General features: G+C 41.3%; 1 protein-coding gene across 4 annotated transcripts in view; it reads right to left on the minus strand.

Annotated features, from left to right (window-relative positions):
* LOC117367411 (keratin, type I cytoskeletal 18-like) overlaps window positions 1-23670 on the minus strand; it is a 102689-nt gene that overhangs the window by 34960 nt on the left and 44059 nt on the right. For 3 of the 4 annotated variants that reach the window (XM_033959912.1, XM_033959914.1, XM_033959915.1), the window contains 3 exons: window positions 7776-7994; window positions 2277-2640; window positions 1437-1519 (listed from right to left, as the gene is read on the minus strand). In XM_033959912.1, the coding sequence (XP_033815803.1) occupies window positions 1437-1519; window positions 2277-2633 (440 nt within the window). In that variant the 5' untranslated portion in view covers window positions 2634-2640; window positions 7776-7994. Of the gene's footprint in view, window positions 1-1436; window positions 1520-2276; window positions 2641-7775; window positions 8025-23670 lie in introns of all 4 variants that reach the window. The other variant, XM_033959913.1, reaches the window with a different exon arrangement.

A 23670-nucleotide genomic window follows, 5' to 3' on the forward strand; every position in this document is an offset into this window, starting at 1 on the left:
GTAGATGGGGTATAAGGGTTTGGGACAGATGCAGGAGCATGAAGAAGAGGACAAATATGTTTGGAGTGGGAAGAAGCAAAGGTATATGCAAAGGACACTAAAGATGGAGGGGCAGAGGGATAGGTACCGGGTTAAGGTAGAGGAAAGATAGGATAAAAACTGGAGAAGGAGATAGGTGAATGGATGGTAGAGAAAGGGAGAAGGAAGTATGGGAGAAGAGGCAGAAGCAAAGGATGATGGGGGGGAAAGGAAAAAGGGAGGGAGGGCTGTGAAGAGAGTGAGGGAGAAAGAAAAGGAAAAGATCTTTAAAGCAGCTGTGAAAGGGAGCATATAGGGAAGATAAAAGGGAAAATGGAAGCCTGGATAAGGAGATAAGATGAAAGACATGGAAGGAGCTAGGCTTGATAAGGGATGAGAGGCAAGACAAATAAGCTGGGAAGGGAATGAATACAGAGGGTAGAAATGAGAGGCTACAAAGTAGGTGAAAGACAGGAAAAAGGAGATGGGAAAGAGTAAAAGACGAAAATGTGAGAACTAGGGAATAACTGCAGGAAATAAAAAACTGGCAAATTGATGAAGACTGAAGATTGCATATGTGATCAAGGCCAGATGTTCTGGTAGGAATGAATGATGCAAAACGTTATTGGTGTCATGGCCCAAAGTAGGAACATATTTGTCGGCTCTCCTTCACCCCTTTTGGGCTCAAAACGGTCCTCACTTTAGGGAAGCGGGGAGGAGAGAGGGGACAGAAGCGGGCTTTTTTATTACCAACCGCAGCGATATTATCTCCGATGCTCATAGGAATTCTATGAGCTTCAAAGCTGTAATACTGTGGCCAGTGCTATAAACCACGCTACAATTTTGTAAAAATAGTGGTGGTGGTGGGGTTTAGTAGTTTGTGATTACATATTCCATACTGGATGAAGGTGTTTTCTGTGTTCTGTGTGTACGAAAGACATGGTTCTCTGTTAGCATTAACTGTGCAGGATCAATCTGTACTAGTCTGGCTTGTTTAGTTTTACAGTGGGTGAGTATATAAGATGCTCACTTTTCCTAGGTACATTCTTGTGTGATATGCGAATTGTTACTATAAATCATGTTTTTCATACAGATGAGGGGGGTGTCAAAAATGATGGGCTCCGGGTGTCACAAATGCTAGGTACGCCACTATAGCATACTATAAGTTATGTGCTTATCTTTGGTATTTAAGCATCTTGAGCACTTACACTAGGTTTATGCTTAAATGATCAGTGCATATTCTACTTGTTACACTAATACATCTACTTTCCATTATGAAACAGGCACTTCATACGCAGCCTCTGGGCACCTATATATAGACACACTTAAAGAACTACTCCTACTGGGGACAGAGCAGAATAAAATATTGCTTGGTAGGTATCTTGCTGTATTATTCATATGATACAATGATCACCAACTTCTGTTTGAAATCGTCCTTAGCTAGTTGGTTGTTGCCAATTTGCAGCTGTAGTTGGAAGTTGTTTTTCACTGCCTCAGCAATCTAAAGTAAGAAAAATAGAGAATTGAAAAGACTAGTCTGTTATCCCACGAACACCCAATAAATGAGTAAAGCACAACATTCACCCCCTGTTTTATGAAGCCGCGTGGCAATGGCCCCGAAGCCCTTTAAATTTCTATGGGCTTCGGGGCCTTTACTGCAGCGCAGCCGCTAGCATGGCTTCGTAAAGCAGGCCCTCAATATCCAATAGGGGGAGAGAGGGGCTGATATGGTGTTTTTATGGCTTTAACTTTATATATGTTTTGTAAATCATCTTGAGACTCGTATTTGGATATTCAATGCTGGTGCCCAGACATGGCCTGACATTTAATAACTGGGCATATTGCTGGCAGCAGCCAAAAATATGCTGACCTCCACTGGCTGAATATTTACCCCCAAGCTTACACCTGAGATAATGGAAGGTTCAGTAACTTGTTCAAGGTCAAAAGGGATTTCAGCTCTGGCTTCCCTGATTTACAGCCTACTGCTTTAACCACTAGGCTGCTCCTCCACTAGGTACAAATATTATCTTAACCATTCAGAACTATGGAGTCACTATATGAACAGGTAGTTGGGTTAATGTTATTAAAATATTTGAGTTTAGTCTAGAACTTCCTGGCTCTCACCTTGATGTGTTACTGTTACTGTTCCTTCTGCTTTAGAACAAAATACATTGAAACTAGTGTTAGAAAACCAAAACCGGTTTGCTATTTCCTTAGCAAAGAAGAGTTAATTGTGGAAGAGCACTGATATTTCTTACCTCATTCCTCAGAGCTATAATCTGAGCAAATAGAGGGCCATGGTCCTTCCTGACTGGGGACACCTTTGCAAGTTTTTCTTTAATTTGGCTTTCTAACTTTTCATTAGCTTTTTCCAGAGTGCGAACCTTGTCCATATAGCTGGCTAAACGATTATTCAGATTCTGCATAGTCTCTTTTTGGTTAGGTTTAAAGATTCCGAGGGTGAAAACAGACAAATCAAAATCTGTTTTATCAGGGGAGACCCCATGAAATTTCAGAGCAGGCGCTGAAGAAAATTTGAGCCAGGAAGTTCTAGTGGTAGAATATGGAGTTTGGTGGCTGCAGGAAAGACTTCGGAGAGCCTGAAGTGATGCCATGTATCTGCTGGAGTAAAAAGAGATTCATTTGTCAGACTTGGGTCCTTGGATTTACACAGAGCTGGCTTAACCATTAACCATGACCAGGTGGTTTCTTAGGGTGGCATGTTTTAGGAGTCGACAAACAGCAGCTGCAGCCCAAGCAAAGAAATAGGTCCTGATGCCGTAGGAACTCAAAGAATCATTAATTTTTTAATTAGCCATTTACACAAAGTTATGGAAACTGCTCTCATGTATATATTTATTCATTCAATTTTTTATACTGTTCTCCCAGGGGAGCCCAGAATGGTTTACATGAATTTATTCAGATACTCGAGCGTGTTTCCCTTTCTGTCCCAGAGGTCGCACAATCTATCTAATGTACCTGGGGCAATTTGGGGGATAAGTGACTTGCCCAGGGTCATGAGGAGCAGTGTCGGTTTGAACCCACAACCTCAGTGCTGAGGCTGTAGCTTTAATCACTGCACCACACTCTCCCCACTGTATATATACAGTATCTACAGCACAAAGTGTAATATTTAAAAGTATGATGTCCAGTTATGCATATTTACGGGATCATTCTGGAAGAAGTAGTGTCAGAGTGATCATAAAGATTGAATTTAATAATAAAAAATATCAGGAGGGGACCATAAAGGCCTGGAAGATAATTGAAGGGGATGCGAGACTTAGTTTGTCTAGGGTAGCTAGTACCGTACTCGCATCAGCTCTGGATTTACAATAGCGCTGATCACAGTTATGCTAGAGTCCTGGGTTTAGGTCTTCTGTTAGACAATGCTGGAAGGGTTAAGACAGCACAAGGATATTAGCTAGAACAGTGTTTTTCAACCGCTGTTCCGCGGCACACTAGTGTGCCGCGAGATGTTGCCTGGTGTGCCGTACGGTGCAGATACTGATTAGGCCTCAGGCCGGGTCCCGCACGCGCTCCCATGAGACTCCCCCGGTCCCCGCTGCTGTTCAGTTTCGATCTTCTGCTCTGACGCAACCGGAAACAGGAAGTTGCAGCAGAGCAGAAGATTGAACACTGAGCAGCCGCGCATAAATTTTTAATGCATAAATTTTTTACGCATAAATTTTTATTCATAAATTTTACCCTACCTTTCGTTCTTTCCTGGTTTTTTTGTTTTTTTCTTCTCCCACATTGTAACTTTACCCTCCTTCCCTATCTTTCATGTGAGTCTTAATTGATTTTGTAATTTGGTTAAAGTTTCTATATTATATTATTATGTACATCGCCTAGAATTTCGAAATAGGCGATCCATCAAATGTGAAATAAAACTTGAAACTTGAAACTTGAAACTTTGGGAAAGCGTGCATGTCGCCGAAAAACAAAACCTACAAACTAAGGTGAGGCGAAGGGAGAGAGCTGGCTAAACAGTAGGATCCATTGGGCAGGCGGGTGGTGGCTGCGGGGACCGTGCGATCGCTTGTGTTCCTGGCTCAAATTGGAAGGAGGGAGTGAAAGGGAAAAGGATTCTGGGCCAAGGGGATGAAGACGGAAAGAAAAACCCACAGCAGGAAAGAAAGGGAAGGACAGGCAGGTGAGCCAGATGCTAGAAGCAGGGGGGGGGGAAGAAAGAGGGAAAAAAGCTAGATGGGGTTGAAAAGAAGAGACACACTGGTATGGAAGAGGAAGATAGGGGAAATCTGGACACAGGAAGGTAACAGAAAGAGGGGAAATTATGTGCATGGGGCATAGGGACAGAGACATAAAGGGGACATGCCATGGGGATGGTATATGGACACAGGGGGGGGGGCAATGACAGATACATAGGGGAGATATTAGAAATGGAGAAAATAGGAGCACAGAAGCGAGATGGTTTGTGGGGATGGGACAGGGACCGAGCTCGCAGGCTCCAGTGGCTTGCACAAATTACATTGTAACGTGCCATGAAAATAAGAGGGAGGAAGGTAGATAGATAAGCCACGTGAGAGGAGCTGAAGGGTAGTAGAAAGGAACAGATGGTAAAGGAGGGAGGGAAGGGTGGTGGTGGAAAGGAATAGGACAGACATTGAAGGAGGGTAGAGAGGAACAGACCCCGAAGGGAAATGTGGAAGACAGAGTGGGAAGAAGACAGATGACAGACTATGGGGGAGCGGAGGGAAGAAGATGGGTGCTAGACCAATTGGGGGGGGGGGGGGTGAAGGGAGAGGCACAGTAACAGCAAATGGAAGACGTAGAGAGAAGACACACAGTGGATGGAAGGAATTGAATGAGAAGATGTGGAAAGCAGAAACCAGACAACAAAGGTAGAAAAAAAAATTATATTTATTTATTTATTTTTTGCGTTAGGATAAAGTAGTATATTAGTTGTGTTGATAAAAATTTATAAACAAAGCCCTGCCAGCTGAACATCTCTTTCTCTAGTTCAGCAGCAGGAACTTTGATTTATAAGAAAGGAATAAGCTAAATATTACAGTCCTAAGGCTTATATGGATGCAGCGGGGACGGTGACGGGGCGGTGAATGGGATGGCAGTGGCGGTGATGGGACGGTGAAAGGGATGGCGGTGACGGTGACGGGGCGGTGAAGGGAACGGCTGTTGACGAAGAGCTACGTGTGTGTCTTTCTTCGATTCCAGCCAGAATATCAGCTTTGTGTTCAGCCAAACAGGCCCAGGTTTCGCACTGCATAAAGTATTTTATAATTTTTCACTATTCTGTTTACTTAATATTTCATAATAAAGTAATTATAAAATACTTTCTTTGTGTTTATTTGATTCCTATTCAAGAGAATTACTATATATATAGTCAATATAGGCACAGAGTTAAATTTTTTTAACATTTTCTAATGGTGGTGTGCCTCGTGATTTTTTTCATGAAACAAGTGTGCCTTTGTCCAAAAAAGGTTGAAAAACACTGAGCTAGAAGGGTGATGTGGATAATGAGACCTGTACTGAGGGAGGGGGGGGGGGGGTATACACAAAGATCCCTTCTAATATTAACCTAGCAATGGATTATTACTTTCCCAGATGAAAGGGAGTGCATAAAAGAGCAAAATAAAATGATTTATTTTATATCACACAGGGAAAACAAATTAATGAGTGACATCCTAATACCACCAAGATTCAAACCAATCACTAATGACACCAGGTCAGTCCTTCTAGCACAAGCACTGAGTGTTGTGTTTTGTATGTGTGTATGGTGGGGGGGGGGGGGGGAATACCTGATTATACCCAAATTTTCTCTGACAACTACTCTGTTTACTTTTTATCAAGGACATTTTTATTAGGAAAAACAGCAGAAATACAGCATAGGCAAACAATAAAGCTGAGCTTGAGGCTCCCACATGGGCCATAAATAAAATGAACAAATAAAGAATATAAATGTGATACTTTTCCACTGAACTAACTTAACATATTGTTTGACCTGCTTCTGGAGGATGAAACTTCCTTTCTCAAGTCATAACAGTACGAGGGGCCGCTGAAAAGTTCTCCCAACCATGAAGGGAATGACATGGAACCATGAAACTTACATGCTATTCCACACTTTTTTTTTGGACTCTTTTCATTTCAATGATATGAAATGAAAAGTGTGGAATAACTTGTAAGTTTCATGGTTCCACATCATTCTCTTCTCGGTTGAGTTGAGAACTTTCCAGCGGCCCCCTCGTACATAAGTGCATTTCAATGATAATTTATAGGGGAAAATTTATTGAATCAGCCTAATAAACAGGTATCAACTTATTTATTTATTGGGTTGTTTTTTTTTGGGGGGGTGTCTTTAGTAACTTTTAAGTAGATTAACATGGTAAGCACACTACATACTTTATTCACTGATGTCAGCATCATCTCCTCAGCATACCCATTGACAGTGTACACACTCTTGCCACTCTGTGACTAAATCCTGTAAATCTGTGCTTGCGTTTAAGAATTTACGATCTTTTACCGATTTCTCCCTGGTGTTCTTTAACTTCACGATCATAATGTATAGCAAGCTGAATCCGTTCCCCTTGTGCCTTAACTGAAACTAGTTTCAAACCAAATTGAATGCATTCCCCAATGAATGGGGGCTATTCCAACTGAACTTTAAAAATGGTTTGAAGTCATCTTGAACGCTTAGGTGGTAGGAGAGTTACAGAAAGCTTGTTTTAGGATTTGTTCTAAATGCAGCTTAAGGATGAGGCACCAGAACAACTTGGGGACAGAAAGAAATTTGACACTGCATGTGTAAGCACAGTTTTTGTGTTCTTACTATCTAAAAAGTATGTATTGTGAATTCACTGACATACACTGGGAACAGTGCTAGGATCAAAAATAAAGGTACCTATAAGAAAGCTTTACATACCATACCAATTCTTGTATCCCGCAAATGTCAGCTAGGAATCATTGCGGCTTACACAATATTATAATTGCTAAAGAGACATAGATATTACAGAGAAATTGCATGGAAGATATCACGCAGGTTACTGCATGGGAATGGGTCAATGCACTGAGGAAAAAAGGTGAGTTTTCAGTGCTTTCCTGAACTGGAAGTATGTGGGTGTTTGTCAAAGGCTGCATGGGAGGTTGTTCCAGATTCTGGGCCCCTGAAACTCAAAGGTGGTCTCATAGAGAGCCTTCCTTCAAACATAGCGAGCGGAAGGGGTGGGGGGTGGTAGTTTCCATTGTTGGATTGTCCTTGAATTGTGGAAGGATTGCGTGATTTGGATGTGAGGAGATGTGTGGCGCAGTGGTTAAAGCTACAGCCTCAGCACCCTGGGGTTGTGGGTTCAAACCCATGCTGCTCCTTGTGACCCTGGGCAAGTCACTTAATCCCCCCCGTTGTCCCAGATACATTAGGTAGATTGTAAGCCCGCCAGAACAGACAGGGAAAAATGCTTTGAGTACCTGAATAAATTAATGTAAACTTTTCTAAGCTCCCTTGGGAGAACGATATAGAAAACTAAATTTTAAAAAAAAGTGAGTCCAGCTGAGTTTTCACTGAATATGGCCTTATGTACCATGCATGTTAACTTGAAATGGACCTTGCTTCTGATTGGCAACCAATGTAATTCCTTAAGGATGTTAATGATTCAGATAAAACATGCTCTTCGCAAAGACATTATGCCTGTATAATAAACAGATTAGACATTTTGCCAGGTGAAATGCTTGAAAACAGGCTGTAAAACTAAATCCTACCAATATATAAAACCAGAAACACTTACAGTCTGAGCAGGAAAAGAGGGGGAGACGTGGGCAGGTGTTATTGCTCTTGCAGTGTTCCTGGAATGCAGGGACCAGCTGCAACCTGAGTCTTCTAGCGTTCAGACATCCTCTGGTAGGGCGTGCAGGGAGGGGCTTAACAATCACTCCAGTCAGACTGGTTTCAGTAACTCACCACGGCCTTTTGAAACTTTATTGGGTCACAAGATGTGGTTTCAATTCTACTGGAGACAAACAATAGTTGTCTGTAACTGAATAAAAAAAGAATGGATGATAAATGGTAATTAGATTGGTAAATCCTGATTTCAATAGCCTAAAGGCTTTCTCAGGGCAGGATGCACAGAGCTCCAGTAAACCCGTGGAAAACACCTGGTTGGGAGTGATTTCCATTTGCTGGGCGAAGCTCAGTACAAATAGAATGCAAATGATATGTACACTATATGTGTTAAGTACCATGGTGAAAGGGGAAGGAATTCTGCCTGGCGCCAGTGCACAAGAGCAAAATGGAAGGCACAGCTCTTGTGCACAGACCCAGAGAGTCTGTTGGGCTAACTCAGAAAATGCAGTGGTGGGCATTTTTGTAATTGATGGGTATTTTTTAAAAATGATCTGTTGACTACAAGGACAATTTTATATGGATTACTTTTAAGATCATGTTCTTTCTTTCCACTGGAGGACATAGGGTTTCATTCCCCAATCCAAGCATATCTGTTGCTCATCACAAGTCCCTGGTTTTTTAAAAAAGGGATGGGCATGCCCAGTTAATGGTATTTTATAGACATTAACTACAAACTAAACATGAGCTACCCCTTCCCATGCTTTTTTGAGATGATATCATAAGAACTGTTTGTTTGTTTTTTTTAATCATCGATGCATCAAATGTGTGATGACCACTAAGTGCCAGATTCTAGAAATGGCGCCTAACTCAGTAGGCGCCTATGAAAACAGCACCTACCACACATCAGTCAAAGTTAGGCACCATTTGTAGCATTGTGCCTAGTGGTGCCTAAATCAACTTAAGTGCTGGTAGGCATGAATCACTTAGATGCCGGTATATTAAGCCAAGGTCTTCTTGGCCTAATATACTGGCACCTAAGGCGTCTACCTCAATCCACGTCTAAACTCTGCCCCCTAACCATGCCTACTTGCAGGTAGGCACTGTTAGATGCCTAATTCATAATAATGTAGATGCCTAATTCATTTTTTAAATCATTTTTTTCATGACACTTTCAATTGTCAGCTTCAATTAAGCCAATTAGAAACAAATTAAGCTAAGGGCTTAGATTGGTAGACATTCCAATCTAGGCGTCTTAACTACTACTACTACAACTGATACTAATCATTTCTATAGCTGAACGTGTCTTTTATAGAATCAGGGTCTAAGGGCCAGATTCTATAAATGGTGCTTAACTCAGTAGGCAGTAGTACCTATGGCATGGCAATCGAAATTAGGTGCTGTTTGTAGAATTGTGGCTACTGGCGCCTAAATCAACTTAGGCGCCAGTAAGCGTACGCAGCTTAGGCACCAGTATATTAAACCAGGGTTTTCTTGGCCTACCAGTGCTTAACTCAATCTATACCCAAACTCCAACTCAAATCTGCCCCAAACCATGCCTTCTTGCTGGTAGGCAACTTGGTAGAAATGCCTACATCAAAGTGGCATCTCAGGCTAATTAATTGTTTTTGTTGTTTTTTTTTTAATAGTTTTTTAAAATAGTTTTTATTAGCGCTTTCAATTACAAGCATTAATTAAACCAATTACAAAAAAATTAAGTTAGGCACCTAGATCCGATAGGCGCCCAATCTAGGCGCTTACCTCTAGGCACCTTTTATAGAATCAGGACCTAAGGTTCTTGTTTATGTTCACAGGAATGTACCTGAGATAAAATTGGATCATTTGGCCTCCTGAAGCAGCTATCGTGAAACACGGTCCACATTGGGGCCTCATACTTTATAAAAATGTTCTATATAGATGGTATTTGGTGATTAGTTTCACAAAACTGCAATACTTTATAAGTGTGCAGTTATTAAAGTACTAATATTGAGATCGATAGTTTTTAAACTTGTAGTCATTCTTATGTTTTATGAGCACACTATACAAATATTTTTTGCCACTTACACAAATTTATGGGTTGCTAACACAACTTTATCTACTAATGTCTGTGGGATACTGAGGGGTCAGATTGTGTTACATTTTTCTTCAGAGTTAATTATTTTTCGGGTTCTCCCTTTTTTTGTCCAGAGATAATCTGTAAGGCCATATCTGTAGGTCCTGAAGATGAGAGTTAATAGTCTGTATTTTATCTGTCGTTCCATGTGAAACCAATGGTGCATTTGGAACACAGGAGACACGGTCAAATCTTTGTGAGAGAAAAGCATGATGGCTGTGTTTTGTAGCACTTGCAATTTTTTTTAGAATAGAAGGTGTTCATACAATCTAAGTGAATCTCATTACAATAATCCAATCTGGAGATAAGTAGAGCTAAGAAAATGTCATGGTCAAAATATCTCCTGAGAGTAAATGCCAAAGAATGACATAGTGAGGGGAAAAAGTGCCAAAGAATGCCATTGTGAGGGGAAAAAGTATATCGGGAATCAAAGGTGACTCCTGATTAGCAAAAGGAATCAACTGGGATAATAAAGTTTCTGAGAAGGTCGAGAGGAATAGAAGGAGGGGGTAAACTACAGTGAATAAGCAGGCTACTTTTTCTGCCTGTTTAAAACTAGTCTATGTTCAGTGAGCCAGTTGAAGACAAGCTTCAAGCAATCTTGAAGGGGGCTGTTGGACAGAGAGTAGGGGCTAGTAGAAAAAAGCAAAAGGACATCATCTGCATAAAAATGGAATGAAACATTAAAGCTTTGAATAATTGTAGCAAGAGGACTAATGAATATGTAAATTAAAAAGAGAGGTGCTAGAACTGAATCCTGAGGAACCCCACATGTCAAAGTGCATGGGGAAGCTTTAGAGCAGTGGTTCTTAACCTGGGTTCGACCGAACCCCAGGGGTTCGGTGAGTCAGTCTCGCGGGTTCGGCGGAGGTCAAAATACACCTCCGACTCATATAGCGCTTCGGTCATGTTCAATCATCTATCAGTTATTCAGTGATTTTGATCAAGACTGATCGTGTACTCGGTTTCTTGATCTATCAATCAACAGCAGAAGTCACACTGATTTGCAGTAAATTTCATTATTATGTTATTATTATTCGAAATATAGGAGAACTTTTTTGTTTTCAAAATTGATATTATTTTTTCCCTCACTGTATACCTATGTTTTGAATTTGTAAAAATCATATTTTATTTTTCCAATAAAGAAGGGTTCGGTGAACACGCATATGAAACTGGTGGGGTTCAGTACCTCCAAGGTTAAGAACCACTGCTTTAGAGGATGTAGTGACTACTTTGTAACAATGGTGTGAGAGAAATGAAGAAAACCATGTACACAAAGTACTGGATAGTCCAAGTGACCTAAGATAGGATAGGAGAAGACTGTGATCAATGAGGTCAAAGGCCACAGAGAGGTAAAGTGAGACCGCAAGAAGAACATTGTATTTGCCAAGATGAGAATAAGTCTCGCTAAGAACAGCAGCAAGCACCGTTTATGTACTATGGTGTGCTCTAAAACCAGACTGGGGTGAAGGGACAAAAAATGACATCTGGGTAAAAGCTACTTTTTCAAGTAGTTTAGAGAGAAAGTATAGGCTAGATACTGGGTGACAGCGCACTGGGATTAGAGAATCTAGCAAAGGTTTTTAAAGAATGAGATGTACAGGATGATGGAACCTGACCCAAAAGAAAGGTTATTATTTATTATTGGTAAGATTTTTGGGAGCAATTGTAATTTGGGGATTTTCAACAAGGGAGTGAGAAAGGGATCTAAGGGACAAAATGTAGGCCTAATTTCTAAGAGCGTTTTGGAGAGCAAGTGGAGGGTCCGTGGTTGTAAAAAAGACCATGTAGTGCAGCTGGCAGAAGGTGGTGATGTAAATGGCTTAGATTAGGAGGGGCTGAAGTAGGAAGTATTGGTAAAGACATGGAATGAGTTACTAGGAGAGGAAGCTAGATTACAAAAAACAAAACAAAACAGAAAAAAAAAGCTATTTGGAGCCTTTTGATACAGTTCATAAAATAGCTTATCTTTGCTTTCCCAAGATAAAAACTATAATCTCTAAGGGCTAGATTCACTAACATGCCCGATTCGGAACAATCCGTTTCTGATTCAGGCAGGTCTGAAGAATTCACTAACCTAAAATATGCAGATGGGGGCAATCGGAGGAACGCCCCCATCTGCCTGTACGGATCGCGCATGTACAGACCCATCTGAGCCGTGACATTTTTTAAAAAAAACTTTAAACTCTTGCGAGCCCATGGGTTTAACCCGCTTCGGGTAAAAACCACGGGCTTGCACAAGCCGTTGCGGCAGGCATGTTTGGGGCCCGTCTTTCCTGTTCCTATGCGGCAGCAGCGGCAGCCTCGTCCTTCCTTCCCTTCAGTGCGAGCCCGCGGGTTTAAAGCTGGCGCTGCACTGTGGCGTGCAGCCCCGCTTTAAAACCACGGGCTTGCACTGCGGGGAAGGGCGGCAGAGAGCAGGAGAGGAGGCAGGAGTGATCAGGTCAGGCAGGCAGGGGGTTTGGGTTCGGGGCAGGCAGGTGTGTTCAGGGTTGCAGGAGATGGGGCTGACAGGTTAGAAAGCAGGGCAGTCGCAAAGGGCTTCAGTGATTGCTCCTCAGCAGTTGCTTTTTGCGAGCCCAGTCAGATCGAAAAAAAGTTTAGTGAATCGCATCCATTCCTACTTTGCATGCAGTTCTCCTCATTTGCATGCGCGCACCGGAATTGGATCGCTACACAGGTTAGCGAATACTGCAGTAGGGAAATCTGGTCGCAATGGGCTCACAAACTGATCGGTACACGATCGGTTTGCTTAGTGAACCTAGCCCTAAGTCTGGATTTAAACAATATAGGTTAATCTCTGACTTTGATTTCTTCCATTTAAGTTCAGTTCTGCAGAGCTGTCTTTTTAGCAGCTGATAACTACTATGGCTTGTCCAGGCAGTGTATGTTACAAAATAAAAATCAGAGGAAAGCATGCAAATAGATTAATAAGATGAGCAGCAAGATAGATAATAAATCTCCTTAACCAAGGTGGGAATAGGAAGGTTAGTTCAAAAACCAGGGGTTCCCTAGAAAACTTTATGGCAACCATGTGGAGATGGAGACAGAAGAGTTCTATTATCTGGGAAAGCTTTGAGAACAGGTGATGTGCACCTTTCAAGAGAGGTGATTTGCACACATCTGGACATAAACAGTTGGATGTATACAGTATATGGAATCTTTATGAATCTCAAACTTTTCAGAACAGATCAATGTTTGTCATAAATGTGTTTCTTTTAGATATAAACCTCTTATTGTTCCTGTGTTTGTTATTTATCAGCTGTGTGCACTTGGTATTTATCAGCTAATAACTCAGAAGTATATGTGGTTTAAGAACTGAATGCATTCCAAATGCTCAAGGCTATTAATCTTGGTATTGTGCTGTAGCACAATATATGCCAAAATCATACTTAAAAATATGATAATAATAACAATATAAATAATGTGAATAATGACAATCCATCTTATAATTACTATATATGCAGCCACCATTGAGGTAAGAAATCTCTCTGCTGATTTTGGTGTATGATCTCATGACAGCTTTTAAAGGGGAATGGAAATGTATATAAATGTAATAGTAATATTTTGTATAAATATATGTAGCCTCAGTGCAATAGTCAAAGCTATGGTGCACTGGTGAACTAGTGCTCCAGGCTTAACAGATTGTAGGCAGGGGAGCTTGTTTCTGACCTGGAGGGATATCGGAGGAGAGTTATTGGCTGCCCCCAAGTCTCCTGCAGCAGCGGTTCATTTTTCTCCTTGACCTAGCTGGCAGGCATTGTCAGAGACGGACCCCTGACGTCATCGGGTCCGTCTCCAACTGATTAAAGAGCAGCCGCTGCCGCGGCTATCTTGGGAGCTTGTTTCTGACCTGGAGGGATATCGGAGGAGAGTTATTGGCTGCCCCCAAGTCTCCTGCAGCAGCGGTTTGTTTTTCTCCTCGACCTAGCTGGCAGGCATTGTCAGAGACGGACCCCTGACGTCATCGGGTCCGTCTCCAACTGATTAAAGAGCAGCCGCTACCGCGGCTATCTTGGGAGCTTGTTTCTGACCTGGAGGGATATCAGAGGAGAGTTATTGGCTGCCCCCAAGTCTCTTGCAGCAGCGGTTCATTTTTCTCCTCGACCCAGCTGGCAGGCATTGTCAGAGATTGATCCCTGACGTCATCGGGTCCGTCTCCAACTGATTAAAGAGCAGCCGCTGCTGCGGTTGCGGCTGCAGGGGGTGGCCGAAGGGGCGTGCCCTAAGGGGCACGCAAGGCCCCTTGGGAGCCCCTTGGAGCCATGAGGAGCCAGGGAGTTTGAATCCAAGTTGATATTATTTATTTACTTTTATAAGTCTCTTACTTTAGATTTAAATATGGGGAAAAGGAAAATCAAACCAAAAAGTTCAACACCAGCTGTATCTGGTCCCATGGACAGGCATTTAACATTATTAACTGAAATTCCATCAGTAGTACTACCGAATATTGATTCCTCCTTCTCAGGAGCTTCAATGAGTCCCCTCGAATGGACTCCTCCCCTTCACCCAGTATCTAGTGATAGTAGGAATATAAATCCTACTATATCCAAAGGACAAGTGGTATCCTCCGCTCATATTAATAAGTTAGTCTATACTGAAATACCTAAACCACTGATTTTTTCAGGTGGAGTGGAGGAAAATCCACTAACAGAGGAAACACAGGATATTACCCTTAAAGATGTATGGTTAGGTATTTCTAGAGTTGAAGGGTTTCTCAAGACAACGATGAAACAAATGGGGGACTTTTCTCAGTTAGTCTCTCATAAATTAGAAAATGTGGACTCCAATTTAAATTCTTTGGATAAACGATTAAATGTTATGGAAACTCAATGTAATACACTTCAAGCTGTCTCGGTATCTGCTGTTAAAGATTCCACAGTGATACATTCTAAAATAGAATCTATGGAAAATATGAATAGAGCGAAAAATCTCTGCTTAGTCAATTTCCCAGTAACTCATTTATTGTCACCTGAAATTTTATTAAGGAAGTTTTTTAAAGAAATACTGGGATTGGCAAATGCGGAAAATTTTCCAATAAATAACTATAGAGCGATCCAGGCAGGCAGATGGGGGCGTTCCTACGATCGCCTCCATCTGCATATTGGCTTTTTGAGAATTCATCAGACCTGCCCGGATCGGTACACAATCGGTTTGCTTAGTGAATTTGGGCCTTAGTGCGGATCATTTCGATGCCTATGTGGGTGCAATTTACAGAATCTAGCCGTAAATGAATTAACCAGTGTTAACTTTGAGGCTGGTTCACTGGTCTCAGTGCAGAAAACAGGTAGAATGATCTCTATAGACTCTCCTCTCCTGCTGATATCATTTTAAGATTATAAAGATAAAAACTTCTCCAGTTTCTTTAAATTTAGATTTGGCAGTATTAGAAATTATTTTCCCAAGTATAAAGACTGACCAGCAGATGGCATCAACGAACAGGACATATGAAAACTAGACAGAGCTGCTAGAGTTTGCCCAACTCTTCCATTTCAACCTAGAACAGCAGTTTTCAAAGCCATTTATGCAGGTGACTAGTGACATTAACATGCAAATTGACTGTCCAAAAACTGTTTTCTCAATCCAGTGTACATACTTTCTGCTGCATTCATATTAAACATTCCTGGGGGCATGTTCGGTTTGTGGGAAGGACAATAACATAGATAGATTGCATTTATTTTCCATAAGGAGAGGTAATTCTATAAATAAGACACCAGGAGCATGTGTAAATGATTAGAATACCGGTATATATGGATGTATGTATACTCAAGCCAACTGAATGTCACTTAGATCCTTAGATGCACCACTCTGCGTTCAAACAATTTCATCATGCTAAGCTTTATGTGTAAAATCTTCCCCCAATTTTTTTCATCTTAGTTCGAAAGAGGGTCTAGCTTTCCTTGAGACCCAGGCTTGAAAAAGCGTATGTCACGAAACATGTCGGCTTAAAGCAGTCCCTAACAGTGACCACAAAAATAAACTAAGTATTCATAATATAGAAGAAGTTAATTAAGAAATAAATATTCAAATATAAAGATTTGATAAGTTCTTAATAAGTTAATTGATCCGGGGAAGATTTTGCACATAAAGCTTAGCGTGATGAAATTGTTTGAACACAGAGTGGTGCATCTAAGTGACATTCAGTTGGCTTGATTCTAAAAGGGGTCTGGCCCATACTATGGTTCTATAGAGTGAATGTTCATTAAGTGATATTTGAAGAAAATGTGGTGTGATTGATTGTATGTATACTCATACATACATATATGCAATATATGTCAATATTCCAGTTACATGCTCTTCTATAAAATGGCACCTAGGTTGAAGGTGGGTGTATCTGTGGAGGACCATTTTTGGAAAATGATATCTAAGTCTGATTTGGACATTTCCCACTAAACATCCAAAGTTGGAAGTACATAAATGTCCATTTTTGAAAGCTACACCACTAGACGACCACAAATATTTTTTTTGAAAATCGCCTACTTGAATGTCTTGGCCACCAAAACGTCTAGATTGCCAGGACTAACTTTATTCACCATTTTCAACCACAAAAACATCCAGGTTAGAAACGTTCACATCAGCACCATTTAGATGCAGGAGAAGCCACCATTCAGAACAGGCACTTTTGTCATCAAGTACATCTGTTCTGTCATCAAGTACATCTGTTCTGCAGTTTTATTTTTTGGTTAAAATGGCTTATGGGCCTGGGTCCTCTTCTCTATGATTCACTAGCCCATCCACCAGGTTACTTATGACACCTGTATGATGCTCTACTAGTTTTCCCCATACCAAGTGCTGCTGTTCTAGAGCAGTGTTTTTCAACCTTTTTTGGGCAAAGGCACACTTGTTTCATGAAAAAAATCACGAGGCACACCACCATTAGAAAATGTTAAAAAATTTAACTCTGTGCCTATATTGACTATATATAAAGTAATTCTCTTGAATAGGAATCAAATAAACACAAAGAAAGTATTTTATAATTACTTTATTATGAAATATTAAGTAAACAGAATAGTGAAAAATTATAAAATACTTTATTCAGTGCGAAACCTGGGCCTGTTTGGCTGAACACAAAGCTGATATTCTGGCTGGAATCTAAGAAAGACACACACGTAGCTCTTCGTCAACAGCTCTCAGTCTCTCTCTGTATTTGGTTTTTATAGCATACAAAAATAGACAAATATACCCTCCATCCTTTTTATTAAACCACAATAGCAGTTTTTAGCGCAGGGAGCTGCGCTGAATGCCCAGCGCTGCTCTTGACGCTCATAGGCTCCCTGCGCTAAAAACCACTATTGCGGTTTAGTAAAAGGTGACCATATTGTAAAATATAGACAGCAGATATAAATTCAGAACTGTGCATAGTAAGTGAAGGGAAGTTTTCATCTCTGGGAATTTACCCAGTTAACTATTAAGTTATTTGGGCAAATTCCTTTGAAAACTGTGGTAATACTGCCTCCACTTTGCTAAATTTAAAATAAAATCATTTTTCCTACCTTGTCTGGTGATTTCTGGTTGCACTTTCTTCTTCTGACTGTGCATCCAATCTTTCTTCCCTTCTATCAGCCTGTATGCTTTCTCTCCTCCACACCTCATTCCCTCCCCCAACTTTTTCTTCCTCTCTCCCTGACCTTTCTTTCTTTTTTTCAGTTTCTCTTCTTTCCTTCTGTTTCCCTGCCTGCCCCCTTTCTTTCTTTCTCCCTGCCGTTCCCCAAGCCACTGCCACTGCCATCGGGGAACAGGACCCACCAATGGATAACAGGCCCCAAAGCCGACGCCGACGCATGCTCTCCCTGACGTCAATTCTGCAATCGGAGAGGAAGTTCCACTCAGCCAGGCAGCGATTGGCTGGCCCGAACTTCCTCTCCGACTGCAGAATTGACGTCGGGGAGAAGAAGACTTATCGGCTCGATAGATTAGATCGCCAAGACAAAGTGAGTCCTGGGTGATCAACTCACTTTGTCTTGGCGAGCTACTGGCGCCCCTGCCTCGGGCCCCCTGTCAGCTCCGGGCCCCTGAATGCAGGACTGGTAGTACTGCCCTGATGGCGGCCCTGCGGCACACCAGGCAACATCTCGCGGCACACTAGTGTGCCGCGGAACAGCGGTTGAAAAACACTGTTCTAGAGACAGGTATGTATTCCTTTATTCAGATTTTTAGGGGTGGGAGGGGGCTAGTGAGAAGTAGAGAAGTGTGGAGGGGTCATACCTTAATGTATCCAGTGATCACCTGGTCAGTTTGGGTACCTTTTGGGCACTTAGATGCTTCTAAAACAGGTCTAGCTCTGAACGTCTAAGTTCCGTCCAGGACTTCTTGGAAAATGTTTGATCATCGCCACACGATGTCCAAGTTAAGCCCACCCAAAACACATTCATAACACACCTTCCACACCTTCCAACTCTGGATGCACAGAGGGTGAAATGTCTTGCTAGACAACCAGGAAAACGGTTTTGATTATCAGCACTTGGGACACCCTGGTGATTAGAACATCTAAGTGCCAACTTAGGCAGGTTTTTTTTTGACATTTTAGCTTTTTGATTATGCCCCTAATAGGCACAGTCTGGATGGAGTGGGGACAGTGCACAGATAAATGATAGAATTCTATAATTTTATATACTTTTTTTTTTACATTGTGTGAAACCAAATACTGTATAAAGTTAGTGCTTCTCAATCTTTTTTGTGGCTGTGAGCCCATGATTGTGGCCAAATAAAATTGTGAGACCCCCAGAAATTCCACATTACTCACCTTCATACTGGAGACTTTTTGGCCAGTCCTGGTTTTGAACTCACATCACAAAGCAGTATACCTAACCTTGCCACTGAAATCACTGTTGCCAGTCCATAATGAACCAGGATGGGGGTGATCATAAAATCTCAAGCTGTCTCATAAAATCTCAAGGACTGTCTCAAAATCTCAAGCTGGAAATGAGTAACTTGGCATCTCTGGACCCCCTGGATGTTCCGAGTAATGATGTTCCTATGGAGAACCCACCTAGGTTGTGACTCCAAAGGCAGGTTTTTTTTTGAATGCCCAACCCATAGTGTTGGAAGCTCTGGTATAAGTGTTTCCAATAAAGGGACCTTAGTTGTTCCCAAAGCTTTTAAAGTTAAATATTTCAATACTCAGTCATGAGCCAATTAAAGATATCATCTTTGAGTACCTGATTACCTCCACTGCTTGCAAATCCCTCTCATGAATATTTATTGTGGATATTCTGAAAACCTGACTGGCTGGGGTGCCTCCAAGATCAGGTTTGGGAACTACTGCCATAGTACATATTACTGTAGAAGCAGAAAAACAACTAAAGTGCCCACTGAAAACAGTACTAGAAAATTATGAATCACTTGCTTTATCTTTTACAGTTCCCCTAAACACAAACAATAGAAAAAAAAAAAAAAGAGAAAAATGATTTGCTGTCATGATTTTATGAGTCTCGAAGTGACCAATTTGTGGTTAGTTATTGGAAAGTATTTGCTGCTAGAATGCATTTGCTGGTGCGCTGTTCTACATGCCCTTGGCTGAACACTGAATTCAGTGTATTTAGCTGATTGATTCTTTTTTTTTTTTTTTTTTTTTTTAAACACTATAACACTGTCCTCCCATATCAAGTAGCCAAGAACTTGATTATTTTAGCCATGGGTCATGTTAACACTATGTTTGGAGTTTTTAATGCATTTATTTTTTCATCTAATGATGATAAAAAAACAGACACCAGACTACCATAAAAACAGGTTATGCCAACCTCCTGCGAGTGTCTATTGATTAATTGTTGAGCAGTAGTACAAAAAACATTCTTTTCCTCAGCTACAAAGCCTCCTGCGCTTTGAGTCACTGAGATCGGGAAAGTTGGATGCCAGGCAAGTTTCAGGGCAGAGTGGACTGGCGCCATGCAACAGTAACCAACTGGGCTACAAAACTTTGGATAATAAAGGGAATTACACATTGTACATTAAACTCATCCTTCATTGCACATAATTAATGCAAATAATTCAGAACCAGTCAGAGCCAGTATCTGTCTGTGGAGACAAATACATTGTAGAAGACATTCCTTGTACTCCAACTTAATTTCCTGCAATATTGTTTGATTTTCTTTTTTTCATCACAAATGGTCATATATTCCTCAAATGCCGTAAAGTTCTATTTGGATTCCACAATAAGAAGACAAGTAATCTCTGGGAGAAACATCACATGAATAAAAAATCAATGTCAATGCCTTACATCTAAATATTTCTTTAAAAAGAAAGATTTTCAATGCCTTTCAAAATAGTAGATACTATTTTAACATTCTAATGTGAAGGGGTAGTGAATTTCAGATAACGGGACAGACATGCAAAAATGCTTTGAGTACCTGAATAAATTCATGTAAACCGTTCTGAGCTCACCTGGGAGAACGGTATAGAAAATTGAATAAATAAACAAACAGATTTCTAATTGGGAAAGTCAGATTAAAAAGGAATAGCCTAATGGTTAATGTAGCAGCTTGATAACTTGGGGGTTTGATTCCCAATGCAGCTCATTGTGACTCTGGGCAATTAACCCTCCATTGTCCCACGTACAAAATAAATACCTGCATACATAGTAACATAGTAACATAGTAGATGACGGCAGATAAAGACCCGAATGGTCCATCCAGTCTGCCTAACCTGATTCAATTTAAATTATAATTTATTTATTATTTTTTTTTAATTTTTATTTTTTTTTCTTCTTAGCTATTTCTGGGCGAGAATCCAAAGCTTTACCCGGTACTGTGCTTGGGTTCCAACTGCCGAAATACAATATGTACACTGCTTTGACTGTAATCACAAAGAGGCAGTATCTCAAATCTCATCGCTTTCCCTCATAGAACATAATAGCGAAGGTCTTATTGTTGTCTGAAAGCACAAGTCTCGCCTGTACAATTTGCTAAATAGGAGATAGATAGATATTTCAGTACAGTACTCCCCCCCCAAATTCACGGGGGGGTTCCGTTCCAGGAACCCCCGCGAATTTTGAAAAAAAATACAAATGCAGTTTTTCACCTGTCAAAAGGCAAGGGAGGCAGGAGAGGCCAGCGGGTGAAGAAAATCACTCGCGGTCTGCTCCAACCGCCTCTTCCTGTAGTAAAGTCGGGCTTGCAGCTCCTGATTGGTGTAGCCTGACTTTACTACAGGAAGAGTCAGTCGGAGCAGACCGTGAATGAGCGAGTCCGCGATTCGCGAACCGTGAATTCAAGAGAACACTGTACACTGTTTGGATGCCAAACTCTTGTTTTGATACTTTACTACAGTCCTGTTAAAAAAAACCCCAACATTTGATATATTATTGGTAATTTATAAAAAGCTCATTAAACTTCAATTCTCGTATTCTTTGTTTTGTATCAGGCACTCATGCAGCACTTTTTTCTCCTAATTCCATAATCTTACATGCCCATTTTTGTGCTTAGCACACAAGTGTGCTTACAGGTTAAAGAATACTGTCAGTTACATATGTAACTTAGGGCTCCTTATACTAAACAATGGTAGAGCTTTTTATCATGGGCCAGTGATGTAAATGCTCTGACGCTCATTTAATTCCTATGAGTGCTGGAGCATTTACCTCGCCAGCCCATGGTAAAAAGCTCTACCGTGGTTTTGTAAAAGCCAGCATTAATTGTTAACTTCCCCTTTTACAAAACCATAGCGTGGCTTTTAGTTCTGGCTTTGGCGGTAACAACTTTGAAGCTCATAGAGTGGACTGGCGCCATGCAACATTAACCTACCGTGCTAAAAAAAGCCGTGCTTGGAGTTAATTGGTGCTAATTGGCACTACACTAATGGGTCGATGCTCAGAACTTTGGCACTGTAAAGAACAGTGTTAGAAAATATTGCAGAACTAGGGGACACTCGACAAAGTTAAAGGGAGAAACTTTTAAAACCAATAGGAGGAAATATTTTTTCACTCCGAGAATAGTTAAGCGCTGGAATGCATTTCCAAAGGACGCAGTAAGAGCGGTTAACGTAGCTGGTCTTAAAAAGGGTTTGGACAAGTTCCTGGAGGAAAAGTCCACAGTCTGCTATTGAGGTAGACATGGGGGAAGCTACTGTTTGCCCTGGATTGGTAGTATGTAATGTTGCTACTTTTTGGGTTTTTACCAGGTACTAGTGACCTGGATTGGCTACTGTGAGGATGGGCTACTGGGATAAAGGGACCATTGGTCTGACTCAGTAAAACTATTCTTATGTTCTTTGGAATGGATTGGATTTATTGAATTTGATATACTGCTTGAACATAGGTATTAAGCGATTTACAATACAGTGGTACCTCAGTTTACGAGTGCACCGGTTTGTGAGTGTTTTGCAAGCTGAGCAAAACATTCGCAAACTTGGTGCCTCGTAAACCGAGCTTGCCTCGCTGTATGAGCGCCCCCCCCCCCACGATCCGGCACCCCCCCAGCGATCCGGCATCCCCCCCCGCGATCCTACATCCCCCCCCCCGAGCACGGCAATGACATCCCTTACCCCGACTGGGCACCAGTGCCCGAAGATCCTCCCTCTTCTGGCGCGGCCTGGGCTGGGCGGTGCGTCGGAGATCCTCCCTCTTCTGGGCTGGGCTGGGCTGGACTGGCTTTGAGCATTTGCGCATGCTGAAAGCCTTCTGGTCTCGCTCTCTCCGAGATTCTCAGATTCTGTACTAAATATAGGCATTGAGCTATTTGAATATGAAGACAAACTTGCCAAAGAGGCAAAAATTCATAGTAACAATCTTTTTAGGTACATCAGAAGCAGAAAACCTGTGAAGTTCTTAATACCTCTTAATTATTAATTATGTTCTTAATACCTGGGAAAGGAATGCTCTCTAATTTTTCCTGGCCCCATGTGTGCATGAAAAACATTTTGGCTGAGATTCTATAAATGATGCCTAAAGTTAGGCACTTAGGGCAGGATTCACTAAAGTCCCGAAATCTATCCTATTTGTGTCCTATCTGTTTAATCTAGCTGGGGGAGGGATAGCTGGCCCTTAAAATTTATATTTGATTTAGGATTTTTTTTTTTTTTGTTATTTGGCATTGCTATTTGAAATGTACAATACGCAAGGAGAGCACGGGGTTAATCCGCAATTTTCTCGCCATGCGCATTAAAAAGCCGAGATTCACACCCGCGCTCGCCAGGCGCATTCCAAAAAAATAAAAAAAAATTTCTAACGCTTATGTACATGAAAGTTTACATATATTTAAAAATTTAGAGATATTTTGGATTTTTGTAGGGGAAGATATATATTTTTAATGGCGTTCTTAGCATGTTGCTAGGCAGAAATAGCTGGCGAGGATGTAAACAACTGGTCCTCAGCAGTTGTAACTTTTTGGACAGGAAAGGCCAGTCAGTTTGGACAAAATGGTTTCATGAATCGACGCATTAAGAAATTTACATGCCTATTTACTCATTTGCATGAGCAGATCGGGTGGGGTGCGGATGGGGTCTGGAGGAAGGTTAGTGAATTGAGCCGGAGTTGGAAAGTGAGCGCAAACCGAGCGGTACACGATCGGTTTGCTTAGTGAATCTAGCCCCTAGTTCAGTGTGCCTAGCCAATCTAGGTACCTAACTTAATTATTAAAAAAACTGAATTTGCACCAATAATTGGCAATTAACAACTCATAATTGACATTAATTGGATGGTAGGTGCCTAACTTAGTAAGCACCTAGTCCAAGGTACCTACCCGAAAGTAGGTGTTGACGCCTCCATCAAGATGGCGCCCGGGGCAGTCCGCTCCCCTCT

Source organism: Geotrypetes seraphini, chromosome 10, assembly GCF_902459505.1.
Source record: "Geotrypetes seraphini chromosome 10, aGeoSer1.1, whole genome shotgun sequence".
NCBI classification, from domain to species: Eukaryota; Metazoa; Chordata; class Amphibia; order Gymnophiona; family Dermophiidae; genus Geotrypetes; species Geotrypetes seraphini.